The sequence below is a fragment of the Phoxinus phoxinus genome, assembly GCF_949152265.1.
Source record: "Phoxinus phoxinus genome assembly, chromosome: 15".
Taxonomy (NCBI): Eukaryota; Metazoa; Chordata; class Actinopteri; order Cypriniformes; family Leuciscidae; genus Phoxinus; species Phoxinus phoxinus.
This window is the reverse complement of record NC_136890.1, coordinates 30431397-30451225: the sequence shown is the minus strand read 5'-3', so window position 1 is coordinate 30451225 and position 19829 is coordinate 30431397. Positions and strand designations below refer to the sequence as shown.

At 36.6% G+C, this 19829-nt stretch overlaps 1 protein-coding gene across 2 annotated transcripts; it reads left to right on the top strand.

Annotated features, from left to right (window-relative positions):
* The first annotated feature begins 607 nt into the window (after positions 1-607).
* Positions 608-17994, top strand: mbd1a (methyl-CpG binding domain protein 1a). 2 transcript variants are annotated; one of them, XM_079637295.1, is made up of 14 exons: positions 608-760; positions 3314-3791; positions 5105-5219; positions 6511-7040; positions 7159-7235; positions 7350-7390; positions 9587-9643; positions 9781-9816; positions 10382-10417; positions 11504-11680; positions 12578-12889; positions 13438-13518; positions 14094-14342; positions 16083-17994. In XM_079637295.1, exons 2-14 carry the CDS (start codon positions 3562-3564, stop codon positions 16548-16550), a joined length of 2409 nt encoding a protein of 802 aa, XP_079493421.1. In that variant the 5' UTR covers positions 608-760; positions 3314-3561; the 3' UTR covers positions 16551-17994. The 2 variants fall into 2 exon arrangements, with proteins under 2 accessions (XP_079493421.1, XP_079493422.1); XM_079637296.1 differs by lacking the exon at positions 9587-9643 and having other exon boundaries at positions 610-760; positions 16083-17988.
* The last annotated feature ends 1835 nt before the right edge of the window (positions 17995-19829 follow it).

Sequence of the window (19829 nt, the reverse complement as noted above, 5' to 3'; positions counted from 1 at the left end):
TTAATTAGATTAATAAATAATTGTTAAGGACGAATACTAATAATTGTAAGGTAGGGAAAACCCGATTAGACGGCCAGTGCATCTTTCTCTAGAACGGCTAATTATAATATATCTCGCTTTCTGCAGCCTTGGTCTTTTTGTATTCATGTGTGAAAGTGAATCAAGGGTTCCTCAGTTGTACTGTTAAAATGTACGTTTATTAACCTCAATTGAATTGTGATCATTTATGTCGAGAAGTAAACGCTGAACCCTCTCAAAAAACAAGGTCCCTCGGATTTAGATTTAAAATACAATAACAGTTTTGTATAGCAAATTCATTCTAGCTCCAAAAATTAAAGTATTTCTTTACGAATATCGTCGTCAAATATGTTTAAAATAGATTTTAAATCTGGTTATTAATCTAGGCAAATGGGTACGTATTTTTGTGGGGTCGAGAAAATATAATGTAAATTAGCGATGCGCGAATCGGCGATATTCGTGTAACTTAGGCTATTCGTGAAATGCTTATAAGACTAAGACATCAACAAACTCCGAGGACCTGCAAGTAGGCTGTTTATATAACCAGCGTCGAAGCTGTGTATATTATTGCAGACACTGAACGCTGACTGTTCAACCGCTAAATTTAATTCGGTTTCAGCAGAGGATCGACTTCCTACGATGCTCGTGTCAGCGCATGCGCAGTAGATCACCGAAAGTATCGCTGATCGGAGAGAACGAGGCGCAGATGAACGGCTCGATCGACGGCGCGAGACGCGATGAGGTAAGATTGTCAAAATGCTGCACGTATCCGATTCAAGTGTTTGTTGTTTTTGTGCATGGCAAAACGCGTTGTTTATAAAACGCAGATGACGTCATAATTTATAGCTATCGCTCTAGTAAATGAATCGAAAGATCGGCGCGGTTCCGTGCAAGAGAGAGCGCTCGGAAAGTCGTTTTCGAGGCTGCATCGCTGAAAGCAAGCAATGGGGAGTGTGTGGAAGGGGAGGGTCAACAGCGAAGGGGGGCTGCTTGAGCTCATTCAGCAGCACAGCGAAATGGACGTGGTGGAGTCGTGCAAAATAAACTTATCGTGTCTTTAAAACCGATCACAAATAATAAGGCATGTTGTCAGTGAAATACCCTTGCTAAACGCTTAATGTTTGTTACGTATGTCGTTAATTGTCACGTTATATCGGACGTGTTTTTGATCGCTCGTCGGGACAGCATTCCTCACTCCAGCGATCTGTAATGGAGGCTGGCGAAACTCGTGTCGATTTTTTTCACGATCTGTTTATTTAGCTCGCCGATCTTTTTTATCACGTTTTCACAAGGTAGAAATGTTAGGAATTGCACGCGATGACAAAACACATAACTTTAACGTTTTAAGTTAGATAAGTTTATTTGCGCTGAAAAAAGTGTATCGCGCTATTCATATAATTGTTCACGCGCTGTTTTCACGATCTATCGCTACCAGGGCCACGAGTTCAAGCACATCAACTTCAGATCAGTGTGTCAAAAAAAATTTTTTTACATGTAGTCTATCAAGTAACGTCAATCAAAGCTTCACTGAAGTCGTTCTTATCTCACAAATTTACAATAACAGCATTGTGCACTTTAATATTTTCTGCAATACTACATTTAAATATTAAATATAATGCACAATGCAAAATACATCTAATGTGTATGAAATGTCATTGTTCTTGGGACGAACTAAAATGCTTAATGCATTTTAATAAAAAATGGTAATAAAAACATGCTCAGAGACCATTTGTCACTGCATTTGTCATAAAAATCTACTGCCAAATTGACAACCCAATAACCCAGATCTTGGTCATAAACAGTACAGATGTATCAATGATCACATAATCATACTTGCATTGTTGCTTACATTTAATTAAAAGGAAAACGATTAACGCTGTTTAATGTTTCTTGTTGGGTGTTATTTTTTTATTATTCTTTTTAACATTCGACTTTTTGGTATATCTTGAGTCTTATGAGTATAATTGAGTGAATTTTATGATTTTTAGAATGATTAATAGAAAATTAATTCATTAAAATAGCTTTTTTGTTTTGTTTATTATGGTTTATTCTAGTACACTGTTCTGCATTTGTGTAGCAGCCAATTTAAACTGAATAATTTGCAACAATATTGATAGAGAAACTATAGAGTACAAGTAGCACACAAGCAGACATTGCATTTCATTTTCTCTTACTGATAAGCTCAAGTTTGGTCTTTGCTGATAAATTATTTGGAAAATTAAAATACTTTGAATCTGTTGCATATGAAACAGTCAATTTTGTTCTTGGCAGCTGAAAGTAGTTGATAAGATAAAGAATATAAAAATTGTGTGTTGATACTGAGCCACTGTAATTATTACTACTTAATGGCTGGCTCAGCATTTGATGTTTTTAATATTACGGATTACTGAACAAATTCAGTGAGTTTCTTGCTGAATTGCTAACCTTAATAAGATATCTTCCTCAACAAGCTGTATTTGTAACTTTAAACAAATCGCTCTATGACCCAGATTTGAACAGATTTGAGCTGAAACCTACAGCGAGGTTCAATTTACCACTTAGATGTTGACATCTGTTTTGTCATGTTTGTATTATTGTGAATCTTTAAAAGTGCCTATTACCTTGGTCAACCTTTCAGCAGTTTCCTTAAAGAGCAGTTGTTTTAAACAGATGGTCTTAATTGCATACAATGAGGGAAATTAAGTATTTTCTGCTAGACAAATTTGAACAAATGTTGGCTACTCTCTGCACTGTAACGTGTTTCATTGCCATAGTAATTGCGCTGCATTGCAGATATCGAATGTTCTCAGCCCATTTGAACCGACCTCCCTGCCATCGCTGCTGGGCTCGCTGCAATTCTGTCACCATGGCAACCACTCGTTTCGGCCCCGTGCTATAAATATTCTCCTTCACGCTTGTGTTCATCGTGTTTCTGCTAGCTTGACTCATTTTCAACAGCCCGATTTAATAGAGGGATTGTATTTACACATCGGTTATGTTGCAGTGGAAAAACTTTATTATAAGCTTTTGCTGAAATATTTGATTAAAATAGTGATTTGTATGCACATCATGATACAAGTGCGTCAACATCATATTTCTTAAAACTGCAGTGACGATGTTACGCTGTGTGTGTGTGTGTGTGTGATTTGTTTGCAATCAATCTCAATGCATAGTATGTCTTTAGAAATATATCAAGCTGCAAAAAAAGTTGGCAGGACTGTAAAATCAGACTGTGCCGTAATAATAATAATTTAATAGCATACAGTTTTGGTGTGTAATTTAGTTTTCTTCTCTAATATTAGCATTCTCTTTACAGGTATAATGTAATGATCTATAACCAAAGACATGGATGAAGTGTTGGATCTTTGACATTTCATGCAACCCAGGCTATTCGTAACAGTGTGAGATGAAATTGATACCTCCGACTTCTTTGGACTAAAAAGTCGTTTTTCCTGTTTAAAAATGTGAGCCAGAGATTCAATATCCAAACTCTTCATGGGATGACTCCAAGTCAAAACCATTGGTCTCACAAATCTACTAGTAAAATAGAGGAAAAGATCAGATATGACGGATGAGCTGAACAGGGCGTCAGCTGAACCGGAGACGATGAACCCGGAAGAGACCGTCCCGGCCCTCTTGAGTGAGAATCATCTGATTGGAGCAGATGATGTTACTGCCGTTGAGGAAAATACTGAGTGGGACAACATGCCTGGAATAGTGACGGTTGAGTTGCCACCTGATTGGCTGAAGCCAATGGAAGAGGACGAAGATGGTGTTGGGAGTGTCAGGAGCGTGTATGTGCCTTTTCCTTTCTTTCTTAATTTTTGTTTGCATTTAGTATAATATTCTATAGGCTGTATGTTGCCTGGAAATATTTTAAGTCCTAAGGTCTGAGAAAACATTCAAATTTAACATTCAAATTAAAACTGGTTTGTACAGGTAAGATTTTCCTGCTTCCATTGAAGCTTCTCAAATCGTGCTTGAGTATATGACCATCAAGTTTTGTTTGTGTCAGCATCTGTGCTGCTGTTAATGCAAAAGGAGGAAATCTAAATACTAAGACATTCATTTAATTCAGTTCATATTTTTCACTAAAACTGATACGCTGAATATTTGCAATAAAACATTTTATTGCATAAAAAAAAAGCATAATACTGTAAAGGCCTGTTCACACCAGAATTATATTTATATTAGCATCCACACCAGTGCACAATAACACTGTTTATTCTAAGCGTGTTGCAGTTTTGTCGCCTGCGCTTTAAATGCTCAAGCTCTTTAAAGCAGGATGGATTCTGATTGGCTGTCAATGTTTTTATCATTCATCAGCTGGAAAAAATGTTTTTTGTGAAAGTAATTGCAATGATATTGTTCCTCTGTGTGGTTATTGTTATAGTTGTGGTGTGAACTCTGCTAATCTTTAACAGTTGGAACGATTTTTAAAGCGATATTTTTATAGTGGCTGTCCTTGGTGTGAACGGGCCTTAAAGGGATAGTTCACCCAAAAATGTAAATTCTGTCATTAATTACTCGCCCCCATGTCGTTCCAAACCCGTAATACTTTCATTCATCTTTGAAACACAAATGAAGATCTTTTTGATAAAATCTGAGAGCTTTCTGTCCCTCCATTGACAGCTACGCCACTGTCACTTTGACGCCTCAAAAAGTTCATAAAGAGATCGTAAAACTATGAATTGAGCGGTTTAGTCCAAATTTTCTGAAGAGACACGGTCGCTTCATATGATGAACATATTTAATTTAGGCTTTTATTCACATAAACATTCATTAACGCTCACATCAGATATGGTAAACGAAAGCTCAAGCATAAAAATATCGTAATTTTTTGCTCTGAAGATGAATGAAAGTCTTGCGGGTTTGGAACGACGGTAAGTAAATGGTTACAGAATTTTTTGGTGAACTATCCCTTTAAGACCTTGATTTTCTTTCATATAAACATTGACATTTATTTGATAATGAATAAATGTGACATGAAGTGAAGAAATGGATGAATCAGATTCAGGTGCTGCAGAACATGTTCAGACTTTCATATCGCACCTGTTGATCATATTCGGTTAATAAAACGACTTTTGTACTTCTCATATTCTCACAGTCCGAAAGTAAAACGACGCAGAGGTCGGCCTCCGAGTGCCAGAAATGTTAGACAAGGACTTACTCGTTTAGATTTCAAGAAAGGATTACACGTGGATCGCACTAGGAGAACTAAGGTTTGTGTAGCATTTTCTGTCTTTTGATTGCATTGTTAGAGATAATATTATGTGCAGTAAGATAAATAATATATCATATAATATTTATAGTGGTTGAAATATATTTTGTTTATTTAATTTTTTTTGAAAGCTTTTTGTTGTGCTTGCTAAGGCTACTGCTAATCTTAAAATGCCCTTATTATGTTAAATGAAAGGTTCCTCATTTTGTTTTGGAGTCTCCTACAATAGTTTTACATGTGTCTAAGATAAAAAAAACTATAATTTTCTCATAACATAAATTGCAGCGTATCACCTCTTTTCTCACAGTGTTCAATGTTTGATTGTGGATCCGGTTTCTCTAAACCTCTCCTTTCTGAGAGCTACTGGCACTGACAGCCCAGTCTGTTGTGATTGGTCTATTCTGCTTTGTTTGGTCAGATGAACCAGTCTGTTGTGATTGGTCTATTCTGCTCTGATTGGTCAGATGACCCAGTTTGTTGTGATTGGTGTATTCTGCTCTGATTGGTCAGATGACCCAGTCTGTTGTGATTGGTCTATTCTGCTTTGTTTGGTCAGATGAACCAGTCTGTTGTGATTGGTCTACTCTGCTTTGATTTGTTAGATAACCCAGTCTGTTGTGATTGGTCTACTCTGCTCTCATTGGTTAGATGACCCAGTCTGTTGTAATAGTCTATACAGATTACAGCACATATTGGAAATGACATGTCCATTACCATATTTAAATTTCAGCTCGGGAGGTTTCCTCAGCCATTGTAATGATGCCGCCCATTTTACTGAATCAAATTAGAGCCTGTATCCTCATCCTTTGGAAGTGCATTCGTAGCGCCAAAAACAGCATCTTCTTGACATGCCGACAACTCAAACCAAACTCTTCCAGTCTCAGCTACAACTACAGTGTTTGAGGGTCAAAGTAAACATCGTTGACCATAGGCTTTTTTTCCAAATGTGTTACAAACCTACATAGGTTCGTGTAGGAAGTAAGACTGGAATTACTGATGACTCGTTTCATGTAGTTCAGAACTGGTTCTTTCTTTCGGGAGACAATAACTTTATTTGTTGTGCACTTTGAGCTTTAAAACTTTGCAGACCATTTAGGTTCTCAAACAGCTATATTACACACTACATGAAAGGTAATATTCAAAAAAACATAATAGGGTCACTTTAATGATCATGAGTGCAATTGACAGAATTTTTAAGTTAAATATAATGTGCTTTTAATTTATTCATAAATTTTATTATTATAACATTCTAATACATTTCTTTTTTCTTTGTGGTTGCTTGTCATATATAGAGTGTTAGTTCCCAGCTGGAAATTACCAAACGTTCAAGTCTCTCATCAGAAACAGCCACTCTTCTCCCAGACCCAACCCGCACGCCTGAAGTTTTACCCAGAACAATCCAGAGCATCATTCACAGCTCGACGTCCACACCCCAGAGACCCCAGAGACCCCGACTCACCCCCTGCTCACCTGCAGGAGTCAGCAGCCTCTCCAACACACCCAAAGCAGAGTTTAACAGCCCCCCGCGCCTCACGAGAGTCTCGCCGCTCAGTATCGACACATCCAGGACACACGATTTCATTCACTCTCCTTCAGTAAAAGTGGGGAATGTTTCCCAACAGATAGTCAGTTCCTCTTGTGAACCTGGGAAAGACGGCTCTGAGCTGCCCCTCCGACTCTGGCTTTATCCATCTCTGGAGCCCATTAGCCCTACAAACACTCAGGATGCACTGATCCCAGATCAGACTGTAATTTCGCCAGATTTTCCGGAGACTAGGCTTAATGGAACAATGGCGCTAAAGGAAAGCCATCCAATTCTCAGGTGAACAAAATCAGACTCATTTTATACCGCCCAGAAAGTCTATCTTGAATATTTACTGTAGTTTCAACTAGGGCCTTCATGAACACAGTAATGCATCTAGTTGTTTCTCTTCCTCTAGTAAATGTGAAAACTGTGGCTGCCCATTTTCTGCTCAGAAGCCTGGAGACTCGTTGTGCTTCAGATGTAGGCCTAAATGTATGTGAATTTATAATTACACCTTTCATTTCAGCAAGCATGATATTCTGCAACAATTCTAAGGTTTATTATTGCCTTTTTTGTAGTCTAATTTCTACATTTTCTCATTTGCAGCAGAGAAGAAGTACTCTCCTCCAAACATTGTGTTTAGGAAGGTATGTATTTCTGTCATCGCAAGACCTGTCAGTCCTCCTTGTTTTCTATCACTGATTCTTGAGACCTGGGATAATACAGAAAGTTTGTGGCGAAAATAATTTTTAATTAAAGTCACCATGAAATCAAAATTTATGGAAGATTGCAGTATTTGTTGTAAATCTGGGCACATCATTCTTTTTTTTAAACCATGTGCCCTCATAATCTTTAATCAAAGTACCTTCTTGTACATCTTTTCTATGATGACGTGTTTACTGGCACGAGGGCGGGGCAACCTGTCACTCACATGAGATCCACCAATAGCAAACCACAACCATCCAATCAATTCCTCATGGACAAAATCATGTCCCGCCCTACATTTATTCTTGTTCGAGAAGCCGTTTCCCTTGGATATACGTCACAATAGGAAAGAAAACACTATTGCAACTTGTATTTCATTCTGACTTTAATCTGTCAAACAAGTTTAATATTTATCTACCTTGTGGTTCTGCTTCCTCTATTATTTTTTTTCCTTGCTTTCTCTAATACTCACAGGCCGATAAAAATAATGTGTTCTGTCATTCATCATATACTGACACTCACTCAAAAAAATGATATGTTGGCTTTAATTAACTTTGTCAACAAGTTCCACATAACTGGGTTATGTTAAAAAAACATCATTTGTTCATGTAACTTCAACATCATGGAATTAAGTCATTTTAAGCGACCCAATTTAAGTAGTCTCAAAGTTAATTTTTTAAGGCTCCCTACCTCCCTTACATAATTCAGGTATTCATATTTTTTATATTCATTCATCCATTAAGATTTCATTTATTTTAGTGAAACATAATTAAATTGATAGCTAGGTATTTGCAAGCAGAAGCACATATAAGCATCTTAAATGCTAAGATTTTACATGCTCCTTCAACCAAAGCAGTCGTAAGTATATGAATCAGTCCACAGCCAAACAAAATGCTCCACTCTTCTCCACAATGGTAACCCACTGTAATTTAAATGGTTCTAATAATTCCAATGTAATTGAACATTAAACAGTTCTTCCACTTTTCTAATTTTCTAAAAAAAAACATAAAATAACACTTAATTTTAACATTTATTCTCTCTTAATTCAACCATATGCAAAGCATGCTGGGAACTAACAAGCACCGCCCAGTTTCAGTTAATGCAACACAAATCATTCATGTAATCCCAACACAAACGGATTATGTTTTTAAGTAAACTTAAATTTTACATATATTTAAGCAGATTGAACACAATCAAATTAAGTTAGGGCAAAATTGCAGTTGGCGTCGCTCTATACTGCCACCCTCTGGATGTAAGAATTTTTTACTTAACATAAATGGTTTGTGTTTAGACAACACGTTAAATTGTACTGTTCACCTGAGACATAATTACGTGGGCCTTAATAGAAAAAAAAGCATTTAAAGTCAACAAACACAATTATTATAAGTAAACTAAATATAAATATATTATGTAATCTTCCTTGTTAATTTTGAGTAAAACTGCTTTTTAGTTTCATCAATTAATACTGCAAGAAAATACTACATAAATGGCAGTGTTGACAAAAATCTTTTTGTTTATAACTCAAGTATTAAATGCAGCCACCATTTTCTGTTTTAGGGTAGTGAGGAATACTGTAGTAATTTTGCTAATATAGAGGAAAATTAAATGCCAATCTTTTTGTTAAGAAAATTGTAGTTATCCCATGTCTCATTGCTTTATTATGTTTCTGTTTTTGGAAGACTGCACATGGAAGATTAAAAAAGCTCTTTTTAAAATTGTGCCGAGGAATCATTCATCTGTGCTGTTATTGTTGTTGATGTTGTGAAGTGGAAGAGAAGAACTGCTGTGTCTGTGTTCACGTTAGTTGCATTTGAGGTTGCTTTGCTTTGGCGATACTTTTGGGTCTTAATATCTGAACTAACACAAGCTAGTTTCCCATTAGTTCTGCTCTCAGTCTACAAGCCAAATAACGGTTGTTTGCTCACTTTAAGTATCTGAACAAAGTTCAGATTATCCTTCATTTCTCTAGCAGCATTCTTTACTTCATCATTTTATTTTCTTGAATATTCCTTTCTAGACACATTATTTTCCTTTTATTTAGGATTCTGTTGAAAGTAGCACCTTTGTTTATCATATTTCTTTTGCTTCTTTTTTTATTATGCATTTGTATGTTTTTTTATTTTATTATTATTTTCAAGGTGGGGCAGGATCACTGGGAGGTTGGGAAAACAAAACATCCAAGAAAACAAATACTGGTAATAATAAACATATAAAATCATATAGACACATGACATTTATGGGCTGCAGCATACACACAAAAGCATTGCCAAAGATCATCACATAATCTGTCTGTAGCTGAACTACCAAAACATAATGCCACTATCTCCTACAGAAACCACGTCCCAAATACAAGAAAATTGTACAAACGGTGAGTGTTTATTTTTCATGTAGCTTCTTTTTTAAATGGTTAATCATTCAATGTATTGCTGATCATTCATTAAACTCTCAGCGCTGCATTTTAATGATATTAAATACAGATACTACATACCATCAAGAGTTAATTTAACATTAGGAATGATTCCTTTTTACAGTTTTTTTAGTAGTAGTTAGTTTTTTAGTTTACTTTAAAAGTAAAGTGTTATTTATTCAATGTTTAAATACTTTGTCATAGCTTAAAATATAGTATCAAAAAGAAGCAAATCATTCATTGGATAACTTAAGAGAAGAGCTCTTTCTGAACTTTGTGCTATTTGAGCAGTTTGACATGTTTATTTGGTCTGTATAATTTAAAAATAGTGTAAACGCAAACTTGGATCAAATGCATCTTGACGTCATTGAAACTTTTTTGAGTGTTGACTAGATTTTGGATACCTGTTAGGAAATAGTCATCGTTTCATTTAGTGCTGTTCATAGTCGAACAGTTATTACACAGTTATAACCACTGTGCTGTGCTTCTAATACTGATCCAGGTTTCTATTGTGTGTGTTGTTTAGGATTTTGCCCCTGATGGCGGTGATGAAGATGATTGGGTGAGTGAGTGCATCATCACGTTCTCGCACGACCGCACTAGCGGAATCTCACGGAGAGCACTAATCTTTTGTAGTTTTGTTTGACTCTGCTAATGATTGTGGCATGGGATGATTTTGAACCCTTTTGTATCTTATTTGATATGCAAAATGTCTTAAGTCCTCTAAATTATCAACATGACCAAAACTTGCTGGAAAAAGCTGTCGTACACAATCTTCTACGTTCCTTGTTCCTGTTGTCTGATTGATAGTTGATACTTTTTTAGCAAGTAAAAGGCCTTTTAGTATAATTGTAAAAACATCCCAGGTTCAGGTCGTGGTACGTGTCTTTTTGCTTTGAAATCTTTAATGATTTTTATAAAATATATGTAAGAATAACTTTTATAATCCTTAGTAATATTTCAAGATGAACACTTACTGGACTGAAGCGACTTAGGAATACTTGATTATCCAGACATCATTTTGTAGAAAAATGATGTTAAAATGTGAGTATCAAATATGATCCATTAGGCTTTTGAGGAACCATTTATTTGGTCATCTCTCAGTCATCATTGCATTGCATTATATGTTCTAAACTCCCCATACTTGATCATTAAACTAAGCGTTTAAATATAATATTACTAAGACATATTATTGGCAGATAGAGTGATAACTTAAATTGATATGCATTTTATGTAGGTTGGCTATTGTTATAAAGATCTCATTGATGTTTTTATTTATTTATTAAAAGCTATTAGAATTTTATCCTACTTTTTGGCCATAAAAATATTATTGAGCATATTTTTGCTCAGGTTGTGCCACTGAATAAAATTGAGGTGCATGAGCTCTATATTCTTTTATTTTATACTACATGAGATGTTTAAAGGCTCAATAAACATTTGCATTTAAAAAAATTATTTTCTCACAATTATTTCTGGCATCTGTCAGGCTTTACAGAGTAAAAGCATTTTATGGATTGAGCATGGAATATTCTTTTCCTGATTATAGCGGAACTCATAAAACCCCTTAAAAAGTCAAAACTCATAAAATCCCTGCATGTCAAAAAATCTCTCATTTCTCAAACATTTCTCTGTCTACTCTTGCTTTTAGGCTCAAAAGAAACGGAATCGCAGAATGTGCCGGCAGTGTGACGCATGTCTTCGTGAAGACGACTGTGGCAAATGCGACTTCTGCATGGACAAGCCCAAGTATGGTGGCAGTAACAAGAAAAGGCAGAAATGTCGCTTACGTCAGTGCAAGTTTGAGTCAAAGCTTCATGGTGCAAATGTACGTATTTGTATGATTAACATCTAATGGCATCACTCAAGAGTTAGGTCACTTCTAGTGTTGGGTGGATCGCATTACTAGTAACCCGATGTTATGTAATCAGATTACTTTAAGTAACTAGTAAAATAATGCATTCGTTTTGAATTTACCAAAAAAAATCTTAGTTACTTTAAAAAAAATAAGTAACGTTTTCCCATTTATTGACTGACAGCTCTCCTGTCCCCATGTTGAGAGAAATCGTGAGGAAAGGTGCTTGTGTGTAAACATGATGGTTATTGTAGTTCTAGACTATATGTGAGCTTGCATTTACTCATTTGACTTATTCAAGAAACCGATTCAGTATTCCTCAAAATTAATAAAGAGTGAAATGCAAACTCAGAATATTACGCAAACCTGCAATAATAAAATATGTTAAATATACTTTAAATCTCACTTTATTAACCAATATTTTTGCTGCTGACCTTCAGTTACATGAAATGGATACTAATAAGCTGAAAAAAAAACAATTATTTAGATAAACATCACATTTGAGTAAAAAGAAAAAAAAAGATTGCTAAAGTAATAGTGTTGAACTTACTTCTTCTGTATCCTATTCTTCTGCGATCCAGAATGGCATAATGACAAATTCAAGTTTTTGCCACGACTTTACATTTGCAAACAATGTAACTTTTAAACAAACAAGCCCAGGTGAGAAAAACTAAACGCAAAAGTAACGTAACGCATCACTTTCCGTAAAAGTAGCTCAATTAGTTACTTTTTTAGGGAGCAACACAATATTGTAACATTACTTTAAAATGTAACTTTTCCCAACACTGGTTATCACCTGACCATCAGGCAACTAATACACATTTCGGAGGTGCATTTTGCAAGATCTTTTTGTTTTATCATATCATGCAGAGAAGGCTTGATCCGTCCCTTCCACGAAGAAGAATAAACGTGAAACCCAAGCTCAAGAGGCGCGGCCGTGGGAGACCAGCTAAAAAGCGGAAATTCAGAAGCAAACCCTGGGAGGATGATGACGACGATGATGATGATGAAGATGACGATGAAATGTCTGATAAGGATAATGACGAAGAAGAAGTGAGACCGTATAAGATGAATGGCAAGGCCAGAGGAAGGAAGAAATGGAATTACAGTTTTAAGGAAGAGGACGACGACATGTTCATTGAGGCCGTGCTTGAGGATGACGAACCGTCCAACATAGAGGAGGTTTCTGATTTCTAAACGTTTGCAGTCAGAGAATTAAATGTTGCACAACCAAAACACAAAACAAGGTCTAAGTCTAGTCTGCGTTCACATCACACATGATGACAACTCTTAAGCCGTTTACATTTTTGGACTTCTTTTAGACTCAAATTATTGTGAAATGGATCCATGTGCAAATTTGTTGTTGATGACCGCAATAACTACATTATTCACAACTTAATGCTTGTGTAAAATACTTACACAGTGGCTATAATAAAATGCCATACAATTTAAAAGTTAGAGTTAGAAACATCAGAGATTTCATACATTTTAGAACATATTTTCAATTTGTGTTTATGGGATTAACAATGACGTTAATGGTTTTTATGAGTTAGAAGGTTGTCAATAATTATGGTAATTTTTAAGACTTGATAGCAGCATTAGACTTAAGGTTTCAGCAGAAACGCCATCAACAATGTAATTTAATCAAGAAATATGAATTATTTGAATGAATGTTTATTAGGTTATTAAATATTTTTAATGTTAGATTATCTCGTTGCCTGTTTTCATAGGATCCTGATATTTTGGGCAATGAGAGGTCAATGATGCCGTCTAATGTGATGTACTCAAACACCTCTGGACTCGGTGCTCAGGTAAGACTTATACATTATTCTCATTTATTTGATTTCTCCAGCCTTGGTTCTGGAATTAATTTCTTAATTAATTGGCATTAAAAAATCTAGACTAAAGCATTTTATGCATTTTTGCAATTGCTTTTATTCAAAGGGACATACATTGCATTCAGGGTTTTTAGGACTGCATGATTTTTCTGATAATAAAAAAAAAATCAGGTTTGCTGTGCTTGTTTGTAGGGTTGCACAAAGTTGTATGATTTTATATCAATATGGCTAGTAATTTTTTTTAATGCTCTAGCGGTTAAACATCCCATAATTAACACTAGGTAGATGCATGTTACCTTGGTGTTCCTGCTTGCCATCTCAGCACAACCTTGTATGTAGTGATTCCCACTTCTAATATAACAGTGATTTCTCTGATTGGAGAATCTTGATTCAGAATTGTGAATAGTTCACCAGGATTTTGACCTATTAAACATGATTTTTTTAGTTTTTCAGCAGAATGTTAAATGAACAAAATCCAATTCTATATGTTGCAAATGTAGATGGCCATTGAAAGCTGACGTTTGTTTTGATGTCTGCATGTTTCACAGGGATTATACTACAACATGCCAGGCATGCCGGTGGCGCCTCATATGCTTGGATCAGTACCTCTGTGCAACAACAATCAGATGCCGCTGGGCGAGGTCATCGGTTCTTTGCCGATGGGGGATGATGCGGCTCAGAATGGTTTTCTTCAGATTGAGATGGTGAGAGTGGGGTCACCACCATCACATTTCACAGAAGAACCACAGAACACACAACAACACGTGTCAGAACATCAACAGGAGGCCACGCCGGTGGTGAGTCTCGCTGGACTTCTGTCTTCTACTGAATACACTATCGTTCAAAAGTTTGGGGTCTTTAAGATTTATGTTTTAGAAAGAAGGCTCTTATGCGCACAAAGGCTGTATTTGTTTGATCAAAAGTAGCATAAAACAGTAATATTGTATTACTATATAAGTATTATTTCAAGACTTGTGCTGCTTCATATTTTTGAGGAAACCGTGATAAATATTTTTCAGGATTTTTTGACGATTAGTTGTATTATGAATGTCTTTTACTTTTGATCAATTTAATGCATCCTTGCTGAATAAAATAAAAATTTGAAATGATAAAATAAAATACTACTTTAAAATTACTTTATTATTATTATATAAATAATAATATAATTATTATATAAAAAAAAGAAAACATCCCAACTGCTGAATGGTACTGTGTGTATGCATGTATATATGAATAAACCTATATATATATAATATCTAACGTCTTTCCAAACATGAGCAGCATTTATGAACCTAAAAGACAACATTTAATAACATGCTTTTACTTCAAACTCACTTCATAACAACAGTTGAGCATCCCTCTGTGAGGTGATGTGGCTTCTTACACAGAATAAGGCAGTTGTGTGTTTATTAGTCATGTTTAATCAATCAAAGCGTTTCAATCTTCTGTTTATTCAGCTATAGCAATAGTATAATAAGGCCATAGGGAATGACGTGGCGTGTCTGCGTGAGAGCGCCCTCTGGCTTTCAGATGGAGCAGCATTTACTACTGACAAACTGCGCATTACATAATCACAGCCTTTGCCAAATCGCATGCGGTTTCAATGCAATTAATTGTGCAGCCCTACTGCAGAGCGACATTTAGATGAAAATGCAAATATATGCTGTGCGCTCTCCTCTCAATAACAAAATAAATGAAAATGACAGAGGTGAGAAAACAGCAGTTAAGAAAGCATCTGATCATAGTGATGTGGATATGTTTGCACAAGCTCTGCAGTTCACAGGTATCATCTCGACAGATGAGGTCATTCAAATTACACTGTTATAATAGTTTTTTGTCAAGTAAGTTTTATTGGAAGACAAAAAAAAGAAAATAAACAACTACAATCTTACAGATGTCTTTTTACCAATAATAATAAAATAAAAATATGTTAAAAATATAAACAAACCATCCCATACCCGACCTGTTTACATTGACTTGCAATTGACCCTTCGCAGGGATTTAGATTGACAGGCGATGTGACTAATCATAATCCGCCATTTTTGTCCGACAAAGCAGTCAGGAGAGTTAGTAGATTAACGCTGGAGGATTTGAACTTGAAAAACGTGTTTGTACTGACGTCTTTCCGCGGTTAAAACAACATTCCTTCTGATGTTCATTCATGTTTATTTGATGCTATAAATGAACTAGAAGGAAGAGATGATCGGTTCACGAGCAGCTTTAACTGAGGCTCTACAGCGATCTGTCAGACACATTAAAGAGCCACAAAACTGTATTTATTGTTTAAATTTCTTTTAAAAAAATTACCATCATCGCATTGTCAGTGTTCTCTCTGCTCTACGATGTATTTTTCAATGCGTGAGAACATGGTGTGGTGTGAGGGCGGCGTAGCTTGTCGGACATAGCAACAGTAACTAAAGGGGGCGGGTCTTTTGCGAACGGTCAATTGGAGAGAGAGGTGCATGAACACCTTGAGCGCAGTCAGAGACTTCCGCCCGCAGCTACCAACAATGTCAATGTCACATCTGCTTTTGTAGATCACTCAGATCTTCAGTCTGGCGGCAGCAGAGAGCGACTGCGACCGAGACCAAGGCCTGATGGAGCTGTTCACTTCCCTAGGCCAGACTGTGCTGCCCGCTCACTGGGTGTGTGTCATGGCCAAAGGCCCCGTCCTCCAGCTCCTGCAGTGCTCCAAGCTCTCCACCATGGCTGACACCATCGTCCAGATCGAGAAGGGCTTCTTCTACCAGGTCAGCGTCCAGAACCAGCCTCTCCTGCTCATGCACGCCGTCTACTCGCGCCACCCCACCTGCCTCGAGACGCTCGATCACGTGGTGTCGCTCCTGCTAGACCTGGAAGGGCTGGGTGTGTGTCAGGGCTACCAGAGCCTCGACATGGGTTCGCCCTGGGAGCCCAGAATGTGCGTCCGAGCGGCTCTGTGCGATTTGCTCATTTCCAAGGATGAAGAACATTGTGTGAAATGCACGCAGTCTGTGGAAGGGTGAATTATCTTCCATGAGAAATTACTGTAGTTTTTGAAAAATCCTCCACCAGTTTTTAAGCTTATAGTGCAGTTAGTGCTGTTTCCAACTTACGGAGCCCCGCAAATGAAATAAATCGTGGCCACATTGAACTAATACGTTCCCTCACTTTGATTGAACTAAAACAAGGGAATGAATTGTTACAATGCAGCCATGATTTTGTAAATTGGGTGTGTGCGAGTTTTTTAAAACAAGGGAACGGATTAGTAAAACGTGCTGATGTATTAGTAAGTCCGAGTCGTGGGAACAAATTGTAAATTAATGACCACGATATTGATATTTTTTCCCAGCATGTCATGTGCGGGGCTCCGTACCAACCTCACGTCATCATCCTAATCGACATCCAAAATGGTGCTTATTTTTTTTTCCAGAAATTTTCAGAAAGTTAGTGATGCGGCAAAATGTTCCACTTGAAAAAAGGACTCACAAAAAACATTGAGTTTTGCCAAAATCCTTTCTTTCCGTCACTCCAATTCTCATTTAAACTACCTCTCGATCATTTTTATGGACCAATTTCAACCTTGAACTTCCCAGGTGCCCTTATTCAGGCTGAGTTATTGATTCACAGCTGTTTGTTGTTGTACAATGAAAATAGTATTATTAACTGCCTTTGTTGTGGTAAATTTGGGGTTGTGTGTTCAAACCTAAACTCTTTGAACACAATTTTAAACCAAAATCACTCAACCTTAAGAAATAGTCTGCTTTTTATTGATAGCTTACACTGTATTTAATTTGTACCCCAAAGCAAGCATACAATCGGTCATATTGTGTTTTTACGTCTTTCTTTTATTTAAGCATAATGTTTGAGCGTTTTATGCAAAGAAAGATGCGCTCTGGTCTTTTCTTGTCCTGTTGTTAATCACACCTGCTGTCATGTGACTGAATTGTGTTACGCATGATAAAGTGCAACTAATGGCAACTGCAAACTGCAGTGCATTTCTGCTGTTGTGTGTATTAATCCCAGCCTAGTGTAGACGTCCGACCGGAGAAGGCCTGGTGAACGCCATCTTTTATTACACTGATTGGCCTTCCTACGGTTTATGCATATTTAAAATCTCCCTAAGAGACGTTAAATCAATGCAGACAAAATTAGACCTTGTTTTCATTTTTGAGCAACGTGTTGTGTATTTCATTCCTGAGTGATTTAATTAAAATATCGGCAGCATAATTCAAATTTGTTAACCTGTTCCCCTGGAGATGTGTACAAAATGAGCTGTAAAACACGTAATTGTCTGAAATTATTTATAAATAGAGGATGTAAGCTGGAGGTGTTTGTGAGAGCATCTCTGTATTGTAAATCCTGCCCTCTTGGTCTGTTCAACCACTGAGTTCAGTTTTTGAAACACTGTAAAGTAAGATTTTTATGAAGGGTGGGTAAAAATAAAGTTTTTTTTTCTTATATACTGAGAACTCTTTCTTCATCTGAAGTGAAGTCCTTGGTGTAAAGCAGTGGGTTTCAAACTGTGAAATCTGTGTTAATGTGATATTAATTAAATGTAGGCTATATTGGGAGTTGTATGACAATCAAATACTTCCCAACTATAAAGTATGCAAAAATCACTACGCCGACAGAGTATGTCCGAATGCTATTTGAGAAACAGTCGGCGAAAGATACCCGGATGACCTACTTGGATATGATGGACATTTTACTGTCCCATGAGGCCACAGCCAGGAGAGGATTTTGAATGGCAGTGAAGCGACGCAACTGACACCGGTAGGTCACGTGGCTGATGTAGTATGTCTGAATTTCATTCATGCTGCACATATTCATATTATATAGAACATAATTTTTAACGGTCAAAAAGTAAATTCAAGTGTAGTATACGTAGCCTACTCAGACAGTAGCCTATGCCATTTCGGATGCAACGTTATCTTCTGTGCATCTCGTTTGGAATATTTGTTGTGAAAAGCGATATACAAATACATTTAACCCTATAGTTGTCACATTGGGTTCAGCCTAGTTTCTTTATCATGGACTTTTAGTTTGTTTTCATGTTCATCATGTGTTCCTTTGTTCAGTTTTCCCGCTCCTCAATAGTTAATATGTGTCAGCTGTGTTCGATTAATCATCCTTATTTGTGTTTGCTATATAAGTTGGTCCCTCACATTCATTATCTGTCCGATCACCGTTTAAAAACGTTTAACTTAAAAAGTTATAGTTTAAAAATATACATTTTATATAAAATATATCTATTCCAAAACTTGTTTTACTCTAAAACTGTGAGAAAATCAAGGCATAACTTTAATCAAGTTGTGTTCCACATTTGAGGTTGATATAAAAAGAGCTTTCAGTAAGATTTTGTTTGGTCGCAGTACCAAACGTTTCCACTAGATGAAATTCGTTTCCAAAGTGTGACTATTTTCAGTATTCCATTTGAGCTTTTCGAGTCATGTCCATGATTTGTGTGTGTGTACCATAGACTGTAAAAAAAATAGGGTGTGTACGCATAGCAAGTGCCAAAACCTTTACCTAGTTTTGTACCATTCCGATGAAGTAAAAAAAAAAATATAGGCCTATATATTTGTCAAAAATGAACAAACGGCACTAGAGGGTTAAATTGAATTAGAAATGTCTTCAGGTTTCACTGCAAAAGTTTATATGATCAATAAGTTATGACAACACATGTTTTTACATTGCTTTAACGCATCAAAAGAAGTTAAGCAATTTTCTACTTTTTTATGTAAGTTATAGCCTTAGAAGAGGCTATTACAAGATTCAACTATTTTTTTTAATGTCAGCTTGTGTCAGGACTCTGGTTTGATCTTCTGCCTTTCTGCTGTTTGTCTTGTGTCTTGATTGTCAGTTCACCTCACTCTACCATCACAGCTGAATCCCATTCTAGTTAGTGCTCTCACTCTCATTACTCACACACCTGTTTTCCCATTTCTGCACTGATTTTCTTCACTACTTATGCTTCTCTCTTTCTTTGGTTCTCTGTCAGTGTGTCTTGGTTTCCGTCCGTTGCACCACTGTCCCCTTGCCTGAAAGTCTTGTTTTGGTTGCTGCTAAACCTTGTCTGATTATTTAACCCTGTTTTGTTGTTTATTTGCCTAGTTCCTGTTCCCTGTCTTAACTCAGATTGCTCTCCTGGTTTTTGACTCCCTGCCTGTCCTGGACTATTGCCTTGGATTTTCCTTAAAGTTTGGTTCGCTACTGGCTTTGACCCCAGCCTGTCCATTGGATTTCGACTCTGCCTCGCCCTCTTACTTGGTGGCTCGGCTACCAATTATTTTGTATTTTGT

Coding starts and splice junctions, on each gene's coding strand:
- mbd1a (XM_079637295.1), top strand. CDS start 3,562: ATGACGGATGAGCTGAACAGGGCGTCAGCTGAACCGGAGACGATGAAC. Junction 7,391..9,586: donor CAAACATTGTGTTTAGGAAG/GTATGTATTTCT, acceptor ATTATTTTCAAG/GTGGGGCAGGATCACTGGGA. Junction 9,644..9,780: donor ATCCAAGAAAACAAATACTG/GTAATAATAAAC, acceptor TATCTCCTACAG/AAACCACGTCCCAAATACAA.